The sequence below is a fragment of the Convolutriloba macropyga genome, chromosome 1 (assembly GCF_964194025.1).
Source record: "Convolutriloba macropyga chromosome 1, txConMacr16.3, whole genome shotgun sequence".
Classification (NCBI taxonomy): domain Eukaryota; kingdom Metazoa; phylum Xenacoelomorpha; order Acoela; family Convolutidae; genus Convolutriloba; species Convolutriloba macropyga.
The window spans coordinates 49789141-49812692 of NC_134468.1; the positions used below are offsets into that span (position 1 = coordinate 49789141).

General features: G+C 35.4%; 1 protein-coding gene across 1 annotated transcript in view; it reads left to right on the top strand.

The window, feature by feature from the left end:
* LOC142340036 (dynein regulatory complex subunit 7-like) overlaps positions 1-23552 on the top strand; it is a 282610-nt gene that overhangs the window by 116484 nt on the left and 142574 nt on the right. The window contains exons 12-13 of the mRNA XM_075390439.1: positions 7614-7745; positions 16674-16900. Coding sequence (XP_075246554.1) covers positions 7614-7745; positions 16674-16900 — 359 coding nt within the window. The remainder of the gene's footprint in view (positions 1-7613; positions 7746-16673; positions 16901-23552) is intronic.

Sequence of the window (23552 nt, forward strand, 5' to 3'; positions counted from 1 at the left end):
AGAGATGGTCTGCTTATTTCCTGAATTTTCTAATTTACGGAATAATGAAAACAAATCTAGTTCGAACCGCTAATTTTAGACCGAAAGCTTGGATTTAGGCCGGAAGTTTAGCAGCTTTTATTTAGTAACTGCTGCTTCACCTGTGCTGTGTTGTTAATATTTAGCTCAGGATTTTATATAATAGGCTCTTTTCTGTTATCCCCCAGCCTTATATAGTCAGTCTATTTGCACCCTCCAAATATGCACTTTTTGTTCCTTATTTTAGTCATAATAAAATGCCGGTACCGGTAGACAAGTGGATGAACTTTTGCTTCCGGATGTCAAAAAAAATCAGTACCATAAAGCTATTCCTGTGAAAAAAAAGCGAAAAATTGTTAAAAACACGCATTATTCCTTGTCTGCTTACATAATAAGCAAAGTTCAATTACCGTATACGTCTTAATTTCAAAAATTCGCTGCATAATTAAATTGTAAATCCTGTCTGTATATATTTATTTATGTAAGTGTATGAATGCAACCAATATGCTATAACTTGTTTAAGTGGGGGATGTAAATGGACGTGGGGGGCAATAACAGAAAAGAGCCCAACTTTCTTTAGGCTAACAACTGTCGTTGTTGAAATAACACGTTAACGCCCAATTTTTACAAAATCTGCTTCCTTAAACTACGAGTTTATCACACTCTTTTATCAGCACTGTTACTATATAAATAGAAGCAATAAATGAGTGATAAACTTGTAGTCTAATGACGGCAACAGTGGGTGACTTGTAAGAGAGACGAAGTCAAAAGAGCTGATTAGAAGAGAGCGAAAAAAATTAATTGAATTATTGGTCAATAAATTACGATAAATTTTGCAGCTAATTAAATTGCCTTCTGAAATGAGACTAAAAAATTTTCAACCAATCATAACCGAGTATTTGAGAATGAAATTTCAAACTAATTGAATTTTGTTCGAATTTTTCTAATTCGAGATACTTTTAATCCCGTTTTTTAAAGTTGGCTTATAAAATATTAGAAATCTTTGTTTCTTGTATTGTATAAATAATTGCACAAAAACCAGGAGAATGTTCAGCTGAAATAGGTAATCGACCTATGAAAACGCAAATAGAAAAATTGGGTTCCCAATTGTAATATATCGGTGCGAACATTTTGTCTAAGTTACGTCCAATGTATAATAGAAATGGCTGTAAAGAACTAAAATAACTAAAAACAATTGCTTCAGTAAGTTGGTATTTTGTAGCACTTTTGAATGCTGCGAAATTGATCACAAAAAGGAGTTTTGTAAAATTTTTTATGGAACGATACTTTAAAATCTTTTGCCATTATCTTTTAGTTATCTAAGAAATGAGTGCGGGTATGCTTTTTGCCGTGTGCTGGGCAGTTGTGTGAGATTCTGATTGTGCCCAGACACTAAGTCACTTGACAGTTGATACTTGTGCTATATCGCATACAAAGATGCGCATTCAAAAGAGGCGTCTTAATTCTGCGTTTCCACATAGTTGTATGTTAGAAAAAGTTTTAGCAAACCGAAGGACTTGGAACCCTGACACGAGGGCGCTTGCAATCGAGTGCTTGAGGGACGTCCGAGGGGAGGCTAATATTCATGTTCTAATTTATTTGGAGAACAAAGGTGAAATTTCATCAAGTCTGGGCTCACCCTTTTTTGAAATATTGGAGGGAAATTTTTTGATACCTCATTGTGATACCCTTTTTTTGCTAACGAGCGTTGCGCGAGTACTCTTAATTTAAATAATCTCTTCATAATGGCAATTTCAGAAATGGTCTGCTTATTTCCTGAATTTTCTAATTTACGGAATATTGAAAACAAATCTAGTTCGAACCGCTAATTTTAGACCGAAAGCTTAGATTTAGGCCGGAAGTTTAGCAGCTTTTATTTAGTACCTGCTGCTTCACCTGTGCTGTGTTCTTAACAATTAGCTCAGGATTTTATATAATAAGCTCTTTTCTGTTATCCCCCAGCCTTATATAGTCAGTCTATTTGCACCCTCCAAATATGCACTTTTTGTTCCTTATTTTAGTCATAATAAAATGACGGTACCGGTATACAAGTGGATGAACTTTTGCTTCCGGATGTCAAAAAAAATCAGTTTCATAAAGCTATTCCTGTGAAAAAAAGCGAAAAATTATTAAAAACACGCATCATTCCTTGTCTGCTTACATAATAAGCAAAGTTCAATTACCGTATACGTCTTAACTTCAAAACTTCGCTGCATAATTAAATTGTAAATCCTGTCTGTATATATTTATATATGTAAGTGTATGAATGCAACCAATATGCTATAACATGTATAAGTGGGGGATGTAAATGGACGTGCGGGACAATAACAGAAAAGAGCCCAACTTTCTTTAGGCTATCAACTGTCGCCGTTGAAATAACACGTTAACGCCCAATTATTACAAAATCTGCTTCATTGAACTACGAGTTTATCACACTATTTTATCAGCAATGTTATTATATAAAAAGTGGCAATAAATGAGTGATAAACTTTTAGTCTAATGACGGCAACAGTGGGTGACTTGTAAGAGAGCCGAAGTGAAAAGAGCCGATTGGAAGAGAGCGAAAAAATTAATTAAATTATTGGTCGAAAAATTACGATAATTTTTGCAGCCAATTAAATTGCCTTCTGAAATGAGACTGAAAAATTCTCAACCAATCATAACCGAGTATTTGAGAATGAAATTTCAAACTAATTGAATTTTGTTCGAATTTTTCTAATTCGAGATATTTTTAATCCCGGTTTTTTAAAGTTGGCTTATAAAATAATAGAAATCTTTGTTTCTTGTATTGTACAAGTAATTGCTCAAAAACCAGGAGAATGTTCAGCTGAAATAGGTAATCGACCTATGAAAACGCAAATAGAAAAATTGGGTTCCCAATTGTAATATATCGGTGCGAACATTTTGTCTAAGTTACGTCCAATGTATAATAGAAATGGTTGTAAAGAACTAAAATAACTAAAAACAAGTGCTTCAGTAAATTGGTATTTTGTAGCACTTTTGAATGCTGCGAAATTGATCACAAAAAGGAGTTTTGTAAAAATTTTTATGGAACGATACTTTAAAATCTTTTGCCATTATCATTTAGTTATCTAAGAAATGAGTGCGGGTATGCTTTTTGCCGTGTGCTGGGCAATTGTGTGAGATTCTGATTGTCCCCAGGTACTAAGTCACTTCACAGTTGATACTTGTGCTATATCGCATACAAAGATGCGCATTCAAAAGAGGCGTCTTAATTCTGCGTTTCCACAGAGTTGTATGTTAGAAAAAGTTTTAGCGAACCGAAGGACTTTGAACGCTGACACGAGGGCGCTTGCAATCGAGTGCTTGAGGGAAGTCCGAGGGGAGGCTAATATTCATGTTCTAATTTATTTGGAGAACAAAGGTGAAATTTCATCAAGTCTAGGCTCACCCATTTTTGAAATATTGGAGGGAGATTTTTTGATACCTCTTTGTGATACCCTTTTTTTTCTAACGAGCGTTGCGCGAGTACTCTTAATTTAAATAATCTCTTCATAATGCCAATTTCAGAGATGGTCTGCTTATTTCCTGAATTTTCTAATTTACGGAATAATGAAAACAAATCTAGTTCGAACCGCTAATTTTAGACCGAAAGCTTAGATTTAGGCCGGAAGTTTAGCAGCTTTTATTTAGTACCTGCTGCTTCACCTGTGCTGTGTTCTTAACAATTAGCTCAGGATTTTATATAATAGGCTCTTTTCTGTTATCCCCCAGCCTTATATAGTCAGTCTATTTGCACCCTCCAAATATGCACTTTTTGTTCCTTATTTTAGTCATAATAAAATGACGGTACCGGTATACAAGTGGATGAACTTTTGCTTCCGGATGTCAAAAAAAATCAGTTTCATAAAGCTATTCCTGTGAAAAAAGCGAAAAATTGTTAAAAACACGCATTATTCCTTGTCTGCTTACATAATAAGCAAAGTTCAATTACCGTATACGTCTTAATTTCAAAACTTCGCTGCATAATTAAATTGTAAATCCTGTCTTTATATATTTATATATGTAAGTGTATGAATGCAACCAATATGCTATTACATGTATAAGTGGGGTATGTAAATGGACGTGGGTGGCAATAACAGAAAAGAGTCCAACTTTCTTTAGGCTAACAAATGTCGCCGTTGAAATAACACGTTAACGCCCAATTATTACAAAATCTGCTTTATTAAACTACGAGTTTATCACACTCTTTTATCAGCACTGTTACTATATAAACAGTGGCAATAAATGAGTGATAAACTTGTAGTCTAATGACGGCAACAGTGGGTGACTTGTAAGAGAGCCGAAGTGAAAAGAGCCGATTGGAAGAGAGCGAAAAAATTAATTAAATTATTGGTCAATAAATTACGATACATTTTGCAGCCAATGAAATTGCCTTCTGAAATGAGACTGAAAAATTCTCAACCAATCATAACCGAGTATTTGAGAATGAAATTTCAAACTAATTGAATTTTGTTCGAATTTTTCTAATTCGGGATATTTTTAATCCCGGTTTTTTAAAGTTGGCTTATAAAATATTAGAAATCTTTGTTTCTTGTATTGTACAAATAATTGCACAAAAACCAGGAGAATGTTCAGCTGAAATAGGTAATTGACCTATTAAAACGCAAATAGAAAAATTGGGTTCCCAATTGTAATATATCGGTGCGAACATTTTGTCTAAGTTACGTCCAATGTATAATAGAAATGGCTGTAAAGAACTAAAATAACTAAAAACAAGTGCTTCAGTAAGTTGGTATTTTGTAGCACTTTTGAATGCTGCGAAATTGATCACAAAAAGGAGTTTTGTAAAAATTTTTATGGAACGATACTTAAAAATCTTTTGCCATTATCATTTAGTTATCTAAGAAATGAGTGCGGGTATGCTTTTTGCCGTGTGCTGGGCAATTGTGTGAGATTCTGATTGTCCCCAGGCACTAAGTCACTTCACAGTTGATACTTGTGCTATATCGCATACACAGATGCGCATTCAAAAGAGGCGTCTTAATTCTGCGTTTCCACAGAGTTGTATGTTAGAAAAAGTTTTAGCGAACCGAAGGACTTGGAACGCTGACACGAGGGCGCTTGCAATCGAGTGCTTGAGGGAAGTCCGAGGGGAGGCTAATATTCATGTTCTAATTTATTTGGAGAACAAAGGTGAAATTTCATCAAGTCTGGGCTCACCCATTTTTGAAATATTGGAGGGAGATTTTTTGATACATCTTTGTGATACCCTTTTTTTTCTAACGAGCGTTGCGCGAGTACTCTTAATTTAAATAATCTCTTCATAATGCCAATTTCAGAGATGGTCTGCATATTTCCTGAATTTTCTAATTTACGGAATAATGAAAACAAATCTAGTTCGAACCGCTAATTTTAGACCGAAAGCTTAGATTCAGGCCGGAAGTTTAGCAGCTTTTATTTAGTACCTGCTGCTTCACCTGTGCTGTGTTCTTAACAATTAGCTCAGGATTTTATATAATAGGCTCTTTTCTGTTATCCCCCAGCCTTATATAGTCGGTCTATTTGCACCCTCCAAATATGCACTTTTTGTTCCTTATTTTAGTCATAATAAAATGACGGTACCGGTATACAAGTGGATGAACTTTTGCTTCCGGATGTTAAAAAAATCAGTTTCATAAAGCTATTCCTGTGAAAAAAGCGAAAAATTGTTAAAAACACGCATTATTCCTTGTCTGCTTACATAATAAGCAAAGTTCAATTACCGTATACGTCTTAATTTCAAAACTTCGCTGCATAATTAAATTGTAAATCCTGTCTTTATATATTTATATATGTAAGTGTATGAATGCAACCAATATGCTATTACATGTATAAGGGGTATGTAAATGGACGTGGGTGGCAATAACAGAAAAGAGTCCAACTTTCTTTAGGCTAACAAATGTCGCCGTTGAAATAACACGTTAACGCCCAATTATTACAAAATCTGCTTTATTAAACTACGAGTTTATCACACTCTTTTATCAGCACTGTTACTATATAAACAGTGGCAATAAATGAGTGATAAACTTGTAGTCTAATGACGGCAACAGTGGGTGACTTGTAAGAGAGCCGAAGTGAAAAGAGCCGATTGGAAGAGAGCGAAAAAATTAATTAAATTATTGGTCAATAAATTACGATACATTTTGCAGCCAATTAAATTTCCTTCTGAAATGAGACTAAACAATTCTCAACCAATCATAACCGAGTATTTGAGAATGAAATTTCAGTATTTTCCCGTAAGAGAAACTGCAAGCGAATCAATAAATATTTATCTTGAAATTATCGCCGGCCATGGTCATGCTTCAGAGGCCTATGGGACTTGATATGAAACTATCACAACCGAACATAAGACCAATTAACCCACTTAAGTACTTTTCATGCTAATCAACTAACAATTTAGGGTAATTAAGGGCAATTTTTTGCTTTCGGCTCTTTCGTATCCGCAACAGTGTGATAAAATTGTAATCAGTTGTAACAGTTGTAATCGCGACGAGAGTTGATTAAAAACATTACCACACGTACGTTAGTAATTGCCCTTTGGAAGTTAATCAACTTCGTCTCGAAGTTTGATAACTTCTCAGTCGCGATAACAACCGTGTGGTAATATTCAATGCTAAATATTGCTGCCTTCCGCTTTTAGCGCCTGATTATTTTCAGTTCTTCAAGGTTATAATGTTCTATTTGTCCACTTAGTTTTTCTAACTTAAGTTATTAATGTATTAAAACGGGTCCAGTACGGAGAAAAAACTATTGAACACTATGGCCAACAAAACAATGCTTGAAGTGCTAAGTTTACAAGAGCACGGCATAGTTGTTTTCAAGACATTAATGTATAGGTTTGTTTTTGAGAAGGAAATCGTGTTTTATGAGTTCTGGGGAATGCTGATGTGTGACTTGGGAAGACTATTTAAAATTATAAAGTATTCTAGTAAATAAAATAATTAGATCAGTTCTCCAATTGTCGATGAATTTTTCACGTGTAAATGTAAACGTTCCCTGTGAACCGAGTTCAATTATATTCCAGTGTTATAATTAATGATATGCTTGTACTTCTGACCGATACGTGTCCGCTGTTTGGATTTTTGTAAGATTATATTTGCGCAAGATTCTCCTACTGCTGGTTCTTAATTTTTTGTTTGTAAAATTTTAGCTCAATAGGTTTTGTAAAAATTTTGCGAGTTGAAGTACTTCGAGCAAATAATGTTATATATAGCTTAACTAATCGAAATTTGATTGTTCTCGTTGAAAAACGAACAGAATTAAAAAAAAATGCGGTGATCAGAAAAATACCACATCGTGATGGCAATAAGGACTTCGCTCATCTGGTTTCGTTACTTTTTAAAAATAGAAATCTCTGCAGTGAAAGTCTGTCATCAATAAACCTTTATTGAAAAATTATTCTTTTATATCTACGCATCTTCAAAGTTCGCCGATTGGTGCTAGGGTTTATTGGCTCTGAGTCTATGCAGGTTCATATGTTCACTTTACAGCGTGATGTTTAAATTTAAAAAAATATATTACCTTATGATAATATGGTTTACGACTTGTGACATGCGTTCTTGACGATGAATAGTTTGAGTTCACTGTTGTAGGGTCGCATTGTCTGAGCGTGAAGGAGTGGTATAAACACAGAAAAGACCTCTTGTACGAGAGAGAACATGACAAGGCCACAATTGGTCAGGTCACAGAACTCTTCTACCCAGGCAGACAAAGCGCCATCAAAGGTGAGATCATCACTTAGAAACAGAGAATTCAACGTAGTTTTATATCGAACCTTATTATGCAACTAATATCTTCACAAAGTAGTCAATAGGATAGCAGTTAACTCCCATAAATTACCAAAATGGATGTTCACAAAAAAAAATTTTGAAAAGAAAAACGAACCTTGTTGTTGAATAATATCTTGAAAGGCCGGATATTGGGCTGATATTGGTGGATAAATATGTCCATGACGATGTTCATTTATGCTTTCATGTACATTATACGATGTCTTGCACAATTATTGTTGCTTCATTTTAGAGGGAAAAATGTGGGAGCTATATCCGAAAACCCTGTTTTTTGTTCAGATCAGTGGCAAGGCCATACGTTGACAAGGTTATGAGGGTATCCTAGATCTATTTCCGATATTAAGGAACGAAGATCACATTTTAAATCAAATCAAATTGGATTACTGCCTATTTGAGGTCGTTGTTGGTCATTTTGTCTGTTAAAATGTTATCGGATATAATATCCATTAAAGAAGAAGAAGAGATTATTTCTCTGATAAATTAAAATAATAATCTAAATGCTATTTTTATTTAGCACAGGCGGAATTAAGTGATTCACTTAAAGTTGCCCAGGAACAAGCAACTGAGGAGCATTGCGAAACTGACTGTAGAATAATTCTAATAAGTTCATTTAATTGTCGATTCGATCCCATTCTGGCCAAAAAACTAATCAAAGTATAATTTCTAGTATTTTTAATTATCAATACTTCTGAAATTAGTTGTATATTGAGCCACACTATACTTTTAGAAAACTTTAAGCAGTGTTAGCACTTTACTCTAGGGGTGGTAGCGTTATAAAAGTCAAAACCAGGTTCTGACACCTTAGTGGCAAGATTCTGAGAGCCGATTATCCACTTGACGTTGACAGACGTCCTCCCCCTCCAATGAACGGTCCAAACCTTTCCTGTGTTTGATCGCATTGTCGAATATGTATTCAGTTAAACCGATATTGCCTAAAATATATATGGACAATTGCCGAAAAATGTTTAGTAATTATTTCAGCAGAATTTTCAATCATTAAATTGAACAATTTAGCACCTCTGTAGGCTGGAGCTTTAGCCTTAGGTCTGTTGGACTTGGCGGGGGGTGTTTGAAAAAAATTATGATCTGCACAGGCTGTTGAACGAGGTTTTTCTTTATATGTATAGAAGTTTTTAAAATATAGTTCATAAATTTGCCAAAAGAGTGAAAACTTTAGCAATTCATAGGTTTGCAGTTCGTAAACGGATAACATTATATTCCGAGCAAATAAGTGATCAACACCGTCATCTCTTTCCACGAAAACTACATTTTACGCAAGATCTTCTTTTGAAGAAGTAGAAAGGGTTCAGTACATTTTTAGATGTAAACCAGAAGCCGGTACTGACTAATGGGTTTCATAATTGTCTCTCATAGTTTTTTGAGAAACAAAGATTTTCTAAGGTGACTTGAAGTTTCACGAAGAAATATCGCGAAAAGTATTTTTTTGTCAAAACTGTCATCTTTGCTAATGGTTTATCGGGTAACTGGAAAATAATCCGAGAATTTTTCTTGTTTATGAGTTTTCACAACACCATTGACATGTTTGATCATAATCGATACATGAAAATATGGAATTCGAAGTTCTCGTGAGCGTACTGTTTAACAGCTCAAATCAATTACGCTGTAAAATATCCTAATATGAGGCCCCGTTAGCTTCTTCTTTAAAGATGCTGATAATAAAGTCTCCGCAGATCACAATGCTTCCTTTTCTTTTATTCAACTACTCTCAAATTTTCTCTCATTCTCCGACGAACTGCTTTTTTCTTTATTCTGAGGATTATAAACTTAGTAAATGAGGTAGCGTTTTCATGCTTCAACCGTTATCAGTAGCTTTTCTTCCCTCAGAAACCACTTTGGCGGTTTCACTACATTGCGTCATTATGCCACCTCCACGGGAATGTGTTGGTTTAGAGACACGTGTCTCATAGCTTCATCTCTGAGCCGAGTTTCTGACTGGCATCTGAGTGGGGTGACTCGATGTAACCTATCAGTGACTCCAGTTCATTATACTGTATCTAATGATCTAGTTTTATTCTAAAAGACCACAGTAGAACAATAACAACACGTATTTTAGTAGCAACACACATCGTAACAACACATATTTATGTAGCCAATCGGGATTACAACAAGGGAATCCTTTGAGGCCGCTTTTGTTTTCACTAGCTCTGTGGCCAATCATCAAAGAAATTGAAACAAACTTATGAAATCTAGTACAGCATAATTGGTATTCGGATGACGGAATCCTTGCTGGTTTCCATCAACAACTTTGCACAGCATTGAGTTTGTTGACTAATTTGGGTGAAGGCTGCGCTTTAGAGCTCAGAATCGAAAAATGTGAGCTTTAGTCACCCGTTGAGTTGAATGCTATAGATAACAGGGTAAAGAGAAATAGCAACGAAGCACTTGAAATCTTGGGCGCTGCCATCAGCAATTCCAGCTTTGTTGCAGCATCTTTGAGGAAAACAGTCAACAAAATAGGAAAACTGCTCAACAAGCTATCGTATCTAGACGACCCCCATTGTGCACTTGGAAATCTTCGAAGCTGTCATTGCGCCCCAATGATGGTATATTACGTTCTATGTAACAATCCATCCGACGAATCTTCTGTTATTTTGCAGGATTTTGACAACCTTCATAGAACAACATTCGAGAATATGTTAGGCACCGTTATAAGTGACAGCGCTTGGAAGCAGGCTTGTCTACCAACAATGAAAACTGGCGTTGGAATTAGACAAGCAGTTGACCAATTGAAGGCGGCGTTTGTTGGGTCAGTATCCCAGTCAGCCGCTTTAGTAGAACAAATAACTAGTAAGAAAATAACAGAGAAACAACTTTTCACAGAAACAGTAGAAGAACTGAATAATCTAGAAATTAGCCAATATATGCTGCTTTTTCTGACCTTGTGGGTAATCAGGTCTCAAATCGAGAGAAAGCTCGTTTGCTTTCACTAACGTAGCCTCAATCTGGTGCCTGGCTTTCCGCACCTCTAATGCCTAATCTGGGCCAAATGAATTCAGAGCCGCATTTAAGTATCGCATTGGTGTTTCGTTATACATTGAGGAACGAAAATGTCCTTACTGACAAAATGGCACACTGGACAAGCTGTGTGATCACTCTTTAAGCTGTCATGGTCGGGGTGATGTGATATCGCGGCACGATAGAGTGAGGGATAGAATACTGCAAACTTAGCACCCGTCTGCGAACCGAAAAATTTTATTCGGGATAATATTCCAAGGCCAGGAGACATATACTGGCCCAGCTGGTCTGCGGGACAACCAGCTGTGTTAGATGTAACCATAACTTCCCCACTGCAGCCCAGTCTAATATCATACGCGGCGAGGAGTTGTGGTTTTGCTCTGACAAGTGCTGAAGAAGGGAAATATGAACAATATGCCGAAAATGTGCCGAAATAGGTCTCCAGTTTGTGCCACGCACGTGTGAATATTTCAGGGGCTTCTCAGATTTGGTTCGAAAAACTTTGAAACTTATAGCGTTGCCTGCCGATAACCGAAACTCTCAACCAGGTGGTTTATGTTCAGCCGTAGTGCTGATCGCCAGAGATCCCCTGTTATGAGACTCATTCATGCGACAACACCTTCTGCCCCACAATAGTCAATTTGTAGTCTTGGCTTACCCAACTTTTAGTTGCCCAGTTGGTGCTGTGCTAGAACTTGTTTGTCACCCAATGAGTGGGGACAATGCTCATTTTTTCAGTTCAACCCGATTGTGTGGGGTGATTAGGACGAGGTTTGGAAGACCCAGTTTTGAGGGTTTCTGCGAACAAACAATAGACAAAGACTCAGTTTCTTGGCCACCATGGTGATTTGTGGGTAAAAGCCTGATCGTAATTAAATTTTCTGAGAAGCGACTGAATTTAGAACTGATTTCAACCATGTACTCCACAACCAAGCATACTTTAAATTTATAATTTCCTTCTCCAAAAAAATGGTTTTAGCTGTTTATTAATTAACTGCTTGTCAAAATGATATCTAGAGCGTATTTGGACGTCCAGTAGGCGATATCTCAGCTCAATACCACCTTCATAGAAATTTCGAATACATAGAACTATCCTTGCCCCTCCATCGTTGTAAGCTTCCCTGGCTTGCCCTGTTAGAGTCTATTCTTGTGTCACATTTTTTCAAATTATGAAATCTCAGTCTTGCTCTAGTCAGATCTTCTACAATCACTATATTGATGGTCGTATCACGTTCTTTTTTTCGCGTGTTTCGTAAAAGTTTCTATCTTGCTCACTCTTCTAAAAACGAATAATAATGCGCCGTTCCTCCTTGTTATTGGCAAGCCAGTGCACAATAGAGATAACATTTTGGTCCAATGATACACCGATATCAGATGCCAATTCGATCACGTTTTTTGTTTTTTTTCCTTAACTCTCCATACAGTGCGATTATTTGAGTTAGTTGCTGCGGACTCAAAAAAATCTTATTATTCACAATTTGTCTCGCATATTATATTTTTCAAACACCTGTCATTGATAGTATCTTCAAATCTAACTCGTTTACTTGTTTGCTTAATTCCTCTTGAATAGAACCTTTGCCTGAATTATTTTCTGCTCTCATTTCTTTCAAAATTTCCTCGTTCACTCCACTCAAAACATCTTTAACTATTTCTTCGGTAGCATGATTAGGTTAAGGAACACATCAGTTTGGCAACATTTTTTTTGATAGATCTAGATCACCCCTGGTAGATCTAGATCAGTCTTGATAGATTTAGATCACCATTTTCATCCACTTGGATTATTTCACTTCTCGTTCAGGTGTCAAAAGCAGTGATCGATCTTGGTATCCCATTAGAGGCACATTGTCATTTGTTGGATCCCGTTTGCACTACTGTAGATTTTCCTTTTGATAGGCAGAGTTGTCTAACATGTCACGCTGGCTCATCCCTGAAACCATTTAATAAGTTTGGGACAACAATTAGGCTTATCTTCTAAGTTAAATATAATTTAAAATCAAATTAAATTTTAGTTCCAAAAATGAATTTGATGTCGCGTTCTTGAATCCAGATGGTAAACGAATTATACTAAAAGCAAATTTCAAAATTTAAGTGCATTCAATGATGAGTTTTAACTCAAGTTAATCTAAATTTTTTCCTTAAAAAGAGTTTTTTAAAGCTATGAGTTGCTACTTTTGTACGATACTTTCATTTGTAAGATAGTTCTTTTTAGTTTCAACTTTAATGCTAGGGTGTATTTTTTTACTATATTCATTTATTTCTAGAAGATGTACAGTTTCTTTTTTTTAAAGAATACTTTTTTGGACTACTCAAGACCTCAATTCGAAACAATCCACTTGTTTTTATTTTTTTATAAAACTATTTTATGGCTCTGCTTAATTTATTTTCTTGTGAAAATAGCGGCTGATATTCTCAGCAAAAGCTTGGTCCTGAACGTGAGCGAGTCTTATATCTTTTACCGCTTTTAGTTGTTTTTGAAGCATATTTCAACGGGGAGAATGTCTTTATTGGCTGTACCTCTGTAATTTTGTAAGTCAAACTTTTCACAAAGTCTTTTACTATTTCACGCTCCACCCCCCTCTTGAGAGGGGGGAGGAACTATATACTCAAATGGTTTTATTTTTTTTTCAGTCAATTTTGACCGATCGAAACATTCATCGCAGAGAGTTGTGAGTGGTATTATTTAAAAGCCCGTCCAGCGTAGAATATAGAATTTTAAAGATTTTTTAATTACGTTTTCTAGAGCGAGTTATTGTCGTTCTAGTTTTTGTGGATATTAGACCGATTTGCGTTATTTCTTTTCACATTTTCCGGAGTTTTTGCCTAAATATTTCGTCAATTTTGCTAAAAATTGTTAACAATAGTACAGTTGATTCTTTTGAAGACAAAAGAGTATTTTTGATTATTTTGATCTAGTTTTTTTGGCTGAAATTTTTAGCTAAAGTTTTCAAAATTCAGCCTTTTTCATCAAAAATTGCCCGAATTAAGCTTCTTTAGTCCACTTTGATTAAATTTGCCGGACTACTCGCCCAAAAACAATTCTCACAATGTTTGTAGACTACAAGTCCTACTTCCACTTCAACTGAGAGTAGTCTGGATTTAAAATTTTGCCGTTTAACTTTACTCTATAATTATCAAAGACGCAGCATCTAATTTTGATCTTTTAACTAACAAATTATCTAGATCTATAACGTTTGAAACAGTTGGGTGTTCTTAACGGACGAATAGCAATAGCACAGCTGATTTTGGTCAAATCTTGGACCGTTACAGTCCAAAAATAATGCGAATTGTAATCAGCCGGTCTTTTTAAAAAAACCGATTTTTTATATGTTAATTAAAGAACAGAACAATTCAAATCAAAGCTCACTGTCGATAGGGCCAAATGGCTTCTTAAGCAGTTTCAAATTAATGTGTTTTGTTTCTGTACTCAAAAAGCTATCGTCGTTTTTGACCTTTAAAAATGTTTGATTGTTATATAAACAATGGTCATTGAAACTTGCCACAATTTTTCTGTTAATTTGGTCAATTTTGTAGCTTAAGTTCAGCGAAGAAAGAATGCTTTTTCTTCCTCTTCCTTTGTACTGAATTAACATTTAATCTTTTTTGCACTTTTACCCGTTCCGTTAAAATGGTGTTTTCTGGCTTTAATTCTACTAGAGTTCTCAGTTTTCTTTTTGGTTTTTACGCATTTGCCCATTTTTCACGTTTTTTCTCTTTTTGTCACATTATCACATTATTGACAGTTCACATATTACATTATTGGTGTTCTAAGTAGGGCACAATTGCACATATAAAGTATTTAAAGGCATAGATTATGGTTTTAACGGCTTCGACACCGCTTTCTCGAAGATTTTAATTTATTTTTTTCATTTGTTGTTTTTACTTTGTCTTTTAGTCTTATGAAATTTCCTGGATAATGAGAGGTTTCATTGGTTTTTGATGGAGTAGTAATTGAGCCTAGATTCTGATTTGAGTTGATAGCTGTTGGCTTTCATGACTTTGAAAACCATTTTTTTCAAAAATTAAAGAAAACTATTTGTTACCCGTTCTTGGTAATTTAAGGTGACATTTGACACAACTGTTGTCGAGGGAAGGTGCAAGTGTACAAAACCAACATGTTTTTTTAGAATGCGTGGTGAATTTACTGGCTTAGACACTGGTTTTTCGCAAAAATTATAAGCTAATTTTTGTTTTTTTTTTCTATATTGGACTTTGTTTTTGTAGACGTGAGACATATTCTGAATAATTACAGGTCTCAAACGCTTCCCTTGGACGAATAAGCTAACTGATTTAATTGTTTCATTTTGTATGTAATGGCTTTCATGACTTAGAAGTTATTAACTAATTTTTCCTTTTTTTCTCTTTTTTGTGTCTTTTTGTTACCTATTCTCATTAATGAGAGGTCGCATACCATATTATTGGCGTTCGAGAAAGGCTCAATTGAACATATTTTGAGGGGCAAATATGGCTTTACGGCTTCGACAGCGTTTTCTTGCACGTTTTAATTGAATATTGGTTTGTTGTCTCCTCCTGTAGAGTCGTATGTGATCATAAACTTGTTGGACGTTTTCAATTGGTATCTAATGGTTTTCATTAATTTGAAATTAATTGTTTTTAAAAATGTCAGCCAATTTTTTAGCTTTGGTGTTTGTTTGGTCTAATTGTTACCGAGTCTTATTATGGAGTGGTACCATATCTTTTCTAGTGAAGTCAAAGTTCCTTTGTTTATTTCAGTTTTATCTGACGCTATTTTGACCTGGTTAATGAGTTTTTTTGAAGGGAAATAACGTTTTGGATGTAATTAATGTTTGTTGCTATTGTTATTTGATTTTGTTGTTCGTTTTGACTTGCTTTCTTAATAATGGCTGATCTCATCAATCTAATGTGGCATTTTTTACTCCAATGAGTTATTTGCGTTGGACGCGATCTTTGTTCAAACACATTTTTTTTTGAAAAATGCTTGAATTTTGGGGGTTTTCTATCTGTTCTTATTTGGTTGACATTTATGCCAAAATGTGGATGAGCGGGGTTTGAACTTTATGTGCAAACGCACATTACCGAGCCTCCTTGTTGCTTATTTAGGTTTTCAGCATGGAAGCTTCTTAAATGGTTGACGGAATTCAAAGCCTTTAAAGCTTTCTGTTTGTTTAATGTTTTATGCAAAACAAAGCGCTTTTATGCTTTTAATTTCAGTTTTAGATGATCTGTCAGATTTATTTAGTTTTGTTTTTCGCAAAAACTCAAATACTGTCTTCAATTTGGGAAAGGATGGTTGTTGTCGTAAATGATGTTATGCTTATATCTTTTCTCGTTGCTGATTTGGAAATGGCGCCCTTTGATGTTGGACTACTGGCAGACTTTATACATCGACATGAGAGATGTCTTATATCCCCTGATTTCATCGATTACCTTTTTTGGGGACTGGACATTTTTAATTGTGACATTTTTGCAAGAAAATCATTAAAATTTGCTGCGCTGAAAGCTCAGTATTATGACTCAAGGTGAACTTGAAGTATTAAAACTTTCTACCCATTTCACTGCAGATCATTACTCGGAATAACGGTTTTCTTTTTTATCTGTTAATTTTTAAAATGTTTTGATCCTGGTTTCATCTATTGTTTCGTTGCAATTTGTTTTGAACAGAGTTATCTAAAATTCTTGACTTTGCGGCAGACCAACCACAAGTTTTTTTAGAAATAGCTGTTCAAACTTATTTTGTTTGTTAAAATATACCTAACTGATTTGTTTGACTATTGCACAACAATATTTTTTGCGAAGAATAGCAATTAAGGACTACGAAACGCAGCAAAATAGTGTTTTCATTTAGGCAAAGATTTGTAACTAGATGTAGTATTATATGGACTACAATGGTCAATTTGCTTTTCGTTGCAGAGCACACATACCTTGCCGTATCACCCTACTCGCCGGAGACAGATCGCACAATGTTGTTCTATGAGGACGTGAGGGTGGATGGGTTATTGAAGAGAGTTGAGAAGGCACTTCAGTTGACAGAGGAGTACCAGAACAGACCAGATAGACTCTACTACAGAAATGTCACTTTTGGAAGACGAGCCAAGTCATTCGCACCCAGTGAAACCAAGAATTCACGGCCAATTGAGGTTTCTTTCCTTTTTGATTACATTTTTTATTATCAAAAAACTCTTAGACTTTATGATCTTTAATTAGATGAACTAAAACCATACACTCTAAAAAAATTGCAGGTAAATTGATTATAAATTGCAGGTAAATTTACCTAGATTTTGCAAGTAAATTGTTCTTTAATGCAATTCACCTAGAATCTACCTGCAAACACATTACATTACCTGCAATTCTAGGTAAAATTTCCTGCAAGTTACCTAGAATTTGCAGTTATACCCTCCTAGAATTTTACCTGCAAAAAAAATTTTCTAGGTAAATTTACCGGCAAAAAACACGCGCAAATTGCAGGTAAATTTACCTAGAATTTCATTTTTGCAGGTAAAATTCTAGGTAAATTTAAATGCAATCTACCTAGAATTGCATTTAAATTTACCTAGAATTTTACCTGCAAAAATGAAATTCTAGGTAAATTTACCTGCAATTTGCGCGTGTTTTTTGCCGGTAAATTTACCTAGAAAATTTTTTTTGCAGGTAAAATTCTAGGAGGGTATAACTGCAAATTCTAGGTAACTTGCAGGAAATTTTACCTAGAATTGCAGGTAATGTAATGTGTTTGCAGGTAGATTCTAGGTGAATTGCATTAAAGAACAATTTACTTGCAAAATCTAGGTAAATTTACCTGCAAATCATAATCAATTTACATGCAAAAATTAGGCTGAAAAGACATAAGTAAGCAGCTTCTGTCGGGTGTGCAAAAAAACCTGGTATGACCAGATTATCAGTTTTGCATTTCCCATTATATTTTAATTTTTACGTGGGTCTCAGCTCGCCATGTACATAGTACACGACTTATACAAAACCACCAACGGGAAGGCGCCCACAGGATTTCAACACTAGGATCAAGGATGGCCATTTTGAAGCACAAACAATTATAATTAGGCAAAGCACAATTTGTTACAAGCTGAGTTACATGTTTTACATGCATAATACATGAGTTGAAACTAATCAAAGGCTCCGGAAAAAGGAATGGCCAATCGAGATCCAATTTCCAAAACAAAAGAACATCAAATTTTTTCCGGAGCCATGGGAAAGGAACAACAGAAAACCATAAACCTAACCACTTACCTTACCAACCAGAGAGTTTTAACCTGATAGGGCGGTGCCCTCTCAACAAGTTACTCCGTTTATTAGGCGGAACACTATTCCAATAAAAGCTCGTACAACTTAAACCTCAATAAGGCATGCCTTTTGAGAGGGCGGTGCCCACTAATCAAAAAGCGTGCCTCACCGAGGTGAAGCCAAACTGATCTACAAAACTTTATTCCGAGATTTTCCATCAGTTCCTTTCCCATTTACAAGGTCAGCTAAGTTATATTGAAACTGTAAGTTTTAAAGTCTATAAGATTGATAAAGTAAACAACAATTAAAACAACAGCTCGAGAACTAAATTATACGTTTTAGATATAAGCGTTACAATTTATAGTAAATATTGAAATTGGTTACGAACGAAAGATTGCATGTTTTTACATGTAAAATTGCATGCTTTTGCAAGGAGAATTGCAGTTAATTACATCTTTAAGACTACATACAGTTAAGTATAACTTTAATGGAATTGGGAAAATTGAGCAGAGTTATATCGGAATATAATAACACATAGGCAGCAGAAATAGGTAAATGAGGAGCACAGATAAAAAGTATTAGCAGATCTGTGGAAATACATAAAATTGATGAAAGCAGATGGTTCAACAGACAGCATACAGAACAGCAAACTTTAGTCAGAACAGCAAAATCACAAATCTAACTAATTTTTTTTGTTTTTTTTTTTAGTTTTTTTTTGCTTTTTCTTTTTATTAAAATTTTACAAAATATACATAATTTACATGCAATGTTACATATTCTCTGCATGCAGATTAAACCAAGATCATTCCGTGACCTAATAAGACGACAGCTTAAAATAAGATATTCAAGAACTGCCCTACAACTAAACAAACTGTCAAAACAATGTTTTGAGGAGCAAATAATTACAAATCAGTTGGAGAACAGTTCACAAAAATGATTAAGAATAGTCTGGAACACTTGAACGATTCAGCATATGATCACAAATTTTACTGAGAAGTTTTGCGTATTGGCTTCTGCATTGCACTTTTAGATGATAATTTGGAATCCTTTTTCCATTTTCATCATGGAAGAATCTATTATTGACGCGATCAGATGGTCGGGGAAAAGCGTTAGCTCTAACTTGGGTATTTGGGTAGTAATCAGCTTTAAATTCAGTTTTTAAACGACTATTAAAATCTTTCAGTTTGGATAGAAGCGGTTCTTCAGTTTGGTCACCACGATAAAATAATTCTACAACACACAAAATTTGTTTCGGCCAAGATGCCGGCAGATGGTATTTAAATTCCGCAATGTCGTTAAGCATTTCATCCACAGATCTTGTACTTAAATCGTTGCCGCCCAATAAAATACAAATATATTTGAAATTAGCAACTGAAGGAAACAACTCAGGTAAATGCGACAGTCGACGACCACCCTTAGCGCAAATTGTAAACTTGTTATGGTAAGACTTTAGAATATCAAATGATGAGCAAGTTTCATAAGCGTCTCTTAAATTTGAGTCTCCGATGAAAACTATCCTATTATCCAACTCAACATAGCCATTTTGTACTTCCCATAATAATCTTATTGCATAGTTTGATACCAACTCTCCAGCTTGAAGTCGTCCAACTAGTAATTCTTCTTCCTCCTCGTGATGCTCCATTTCTGAAGCGGCATAAGGACCACTTAAAACAAAAGACTAAACAAAAAATTTATGGACAGGGACAAGAACCCAGACCGAAAACAACAAAACGCAAAAAAAAACAAAAAAATCCAGACCTCTATCGAACCTACTGTTTGACGAAAAATAGAAAAAAGATATGCAAAAGATACGCAAAACTTTGCTGTTTTAATTACAGCTCTCTGAGTCAAAATAGCTAGCATAATTGTTGAAAGTAAGTCTATGGCGTAAACAGATATGAGAGAATTTACAGGTGTTGAGAAAACAAGAGTGCAAAGAGAGGGGATGATAATCAAAGAGATCTGCATATGCGATAAATGAAAACTGACCGGACGCTTCCTGCGTTACAGCATAAGATCTTGAGTGAGCATCATAGTAATGCAACTTCAAATTCACAACAACGAAGTATATATCAGTTTTATCAACCAAAATGTGTTTTATCAATCCAAATTCAGGTTCACTTTGAGAAGATATTGATTTGATCACTGCCTCGTTGATGTTGTAGCGAGTACCTTTGATAACAGCATGTTTGGAAATAAGCACATTGCAATTTTTAAATTTTTCTTCAGTTTTACAGTCTTCAGATTTGAAAAATTCAGAGAATTCTACAAGCCTAGCACCAGGAAAATCGTCTTCTTTCACCGGCAATCCATTTCTCCAATCAACAAACTGCGCTATTTGGTGTCTCATTGCCAAGCTTTTAGTCAAATTCTTAAAATTGCAAATATTGTTTGCCAATTTTTTAAAAAACTGATGTTTTCTTTCATAACGAAGCACACTTAGATATAACAGAGGGCCGCACGACCTAATGACCGTAGGATAACGAATGAGATGGTGCTGTTTAAATATAACACTACTATCAGGAAACACTTCAGAGAACAAATTAAGGTGATTGTGAACCAAAACACCAAGGATTGAGATGTCATCTTCATCGAAAGCGGGGCTCAGCAACATCTCGACGAGATTAAAATAGTCCAGTAGAAAAGCCCAAACCGAGTTACCCTCGGGAACCAAGTCACTCAGCATCAACGGTAAGAAGCGGAAGAGGGTATACATCTGATCGTACTTCTCTTTGAGTGACTTGGACGTTTTCTCTTTTATCCTAAACCAAAAACAACAATTATTTTTCCGAATGAACCAATGCAAGGATTGAGCAAGATAAGAACCTTTCTTCAGCAAACTCGGAGGGCTTTCCATCAATATCTCGTCCATAGTTGAACCAGTTGATTCGTGAGTTAAGATCTTGCAGAGAAAGAAAACCTAATTCAAAAATGAGACTGTTAAGAACAAGTTTCACAGTGTGCATCAGGCTTCCCTGGAATATATCATGGTGCAAGTCCACTGTAAAATTTTCATACGGTTCGAAAAAAGAAGTTTTGAGTCGACATACACTTTTTATACCTGAGCCAGCTACACCTACATTACTTATACAAGAAGCGGGTGAGCGGAGCTTTTCGGCATCTTCCTCAAAAACTTGCTTAAATTTCGATTGTGGCACAAAACATTTTTCGCAGCACATGCCCGATGAAAAGTTCTCATTGAAACCAAAAACGGCGTGATAAGCTAAGTTATCTGCAACAAAACTCATTTTTTTTGCTTTTATTTTTAAAACCTTTCCATTTTTTGTGGTGATTGATATTCCATTTTCTAGTTTTACCAAATCATTCGTTATGGCGTCTATAACGGGAGAAAAACCATAAGATTTTACATCAAGGTAGGACACAAGAGCAACGACGAAAGTGTATCGCATATCAGAATTTAACCATGGGGGCAGACTTTTCAAGCACCAGTAGAAGCATCCTATTTTGTGTATCGTTGCTCTAGACCCTATGGGATTAGCGGTCTCCAGTTCGTCAAAGTAGAGCTGTAATGTTACTTGTACTGAAATTCCCTCATAGCACTCAACAATTGAACTTACTTCTCTAATAACGGATTTTGCATCAAGATTCAAACTACCTTTGCTCTGATTAATGTCGAACAAAACCCGTTGACAGGACAATTTTTTCAAAAAATTTTCATAAGCCAAGCAAACTTGAAAAACATCTTCTTCCTGGAAAATTATTTTTGACAGAACCTCAGATATGGGGATAAACTGACCCGTTCTAATGGTTTCTTTAAACTGACTCTTACCACCTACGCTCCTTAGTTCATTTTCCTCCCCAAATTTTAGATCAAGGGGCTCCACAAACTTTTCCTGTTTTTTGAGAAAGGAGATCAACTGATATTGGTTGCTCACATCAGTAGTTTTAAAGTTCCTGGTACAACTATGTAGTTTTGCAAAGATTGCTGATTCTGAGGGAGTATCTTTCTGAACTTCATCCAAAGCTAGCCTCACTGAACTCATTGCTTCCTCTAAAGCAGAGCATGCTATAGACGAAAAAGAGAGACACTGTGTCCAAGTCGATGACGTTTGGCAAAGACTCTTTAGAAGCACTTCGCGACCACAGAAACCATTTTGCAAGCTATCAAGTTTCGCAAAAACATCCGGTTGTTTATCTATGTTTTCATGATCCTGCGCAATTTCAGCTTCCTCTATTGATAACGGCAGTTCATCAATCACACTAGGACTTTCAGCTACCGCATGCATTTTTCTAACATGTTTTTGTAAATACCTCAGTGATGTATGCTCTCTAGGACAAAAGGGGCACAAAAAACTTGACGCCAAGCAATGGAAATCGCTTAAATGTCTGTCGTAATTTTCTAGCGTCATATAAGAAAAATTGCAGTCGTCTTGTTTACAATTGAATTTTTCTGTGTTTTCTAGGTTGTAATTGAACTTTTTTTGTGACCAAGGATAAAATTTTACTGGCTTCAATTGCACCTCAGTTCTTCCTGAATTATTTAAACCGTTTTCAAAAATTTGGGGTAATTCATAAGCGCTTGAATTACTTATTACTGTCAATTTAGAATCAGAGTTTATATTCGTTTTCTCCAGTAGTACATTGGTTATTTGGTTAGATTTAAGTCTTTCCGATGTTGGCTCAGCATTATTAGTTTTACTTTTTTTGTTTTTTGATGACAATAAGAACTCAAAACCTTTCGAACTCATATCAAAAAAATGATTTTTCATGTGCTCTACGTAACGCGGATAACTTCCAAAGATTCGCTTGCAAAAAGGGCAAGTAAACAAAGCCTCAAGCTTATGAACTCTTAGGTGCGACACAAAATCCATTGAAGTTTTTAGTGTTAAACTGCAAAACTCGCAATCTAGGATAACATTACTAGGCTCCAATTCGTTACATGCTTCTAATTGTTCCTTGACTCTTCTGGAGAACCGTTGGCTTGATACTAAACCGACACTGGTGCCACATAGTGCATCCTCAGAAGCTGCATTCTGATCTTCTGCAGATTGTTCTGACATCGACTGATCCTCATCTATGGGAACCATCGTTTGAACAAACGTCTTTTGCTTTTTCGCAGATACCTCAGGAGCAACTGAAACAATAGAAGGACCCGCAGAAGATTCTTCTAACAAAACATCAGCCGTTTCGAAGTTCACATGATTAGTAGATACACTCTCTTCATTAGCTGATGTAAGAGATGTAAGACTTTTATTAGGCGCTACATTTTCGTTTTCAATATTAGGAGCAGTAGAGGAGTTAATAGTTCGTTTCAGTCCTGATCTAGTTTTTGAACCTGAAGAAACATTTTCGAGTAAAAAATTGAAATCTTTTGTCACATGCTTTTCTTTATGAGGGCACAAACACAACTCATTATTTTTCCCGAAATATTCTTTTCCGTAAAAAACTGTTACTTCATCACCTGTTGCAATTTTTTTGATCACTTCAACCACCGCCAGACCAGATTTACCCTTTGGTTCCTTATACCTACAATTTGGGACACAAGCATGGTTCACGAAAGACAGTGGCCCTTGTAAAGAGTACGAAAATTTT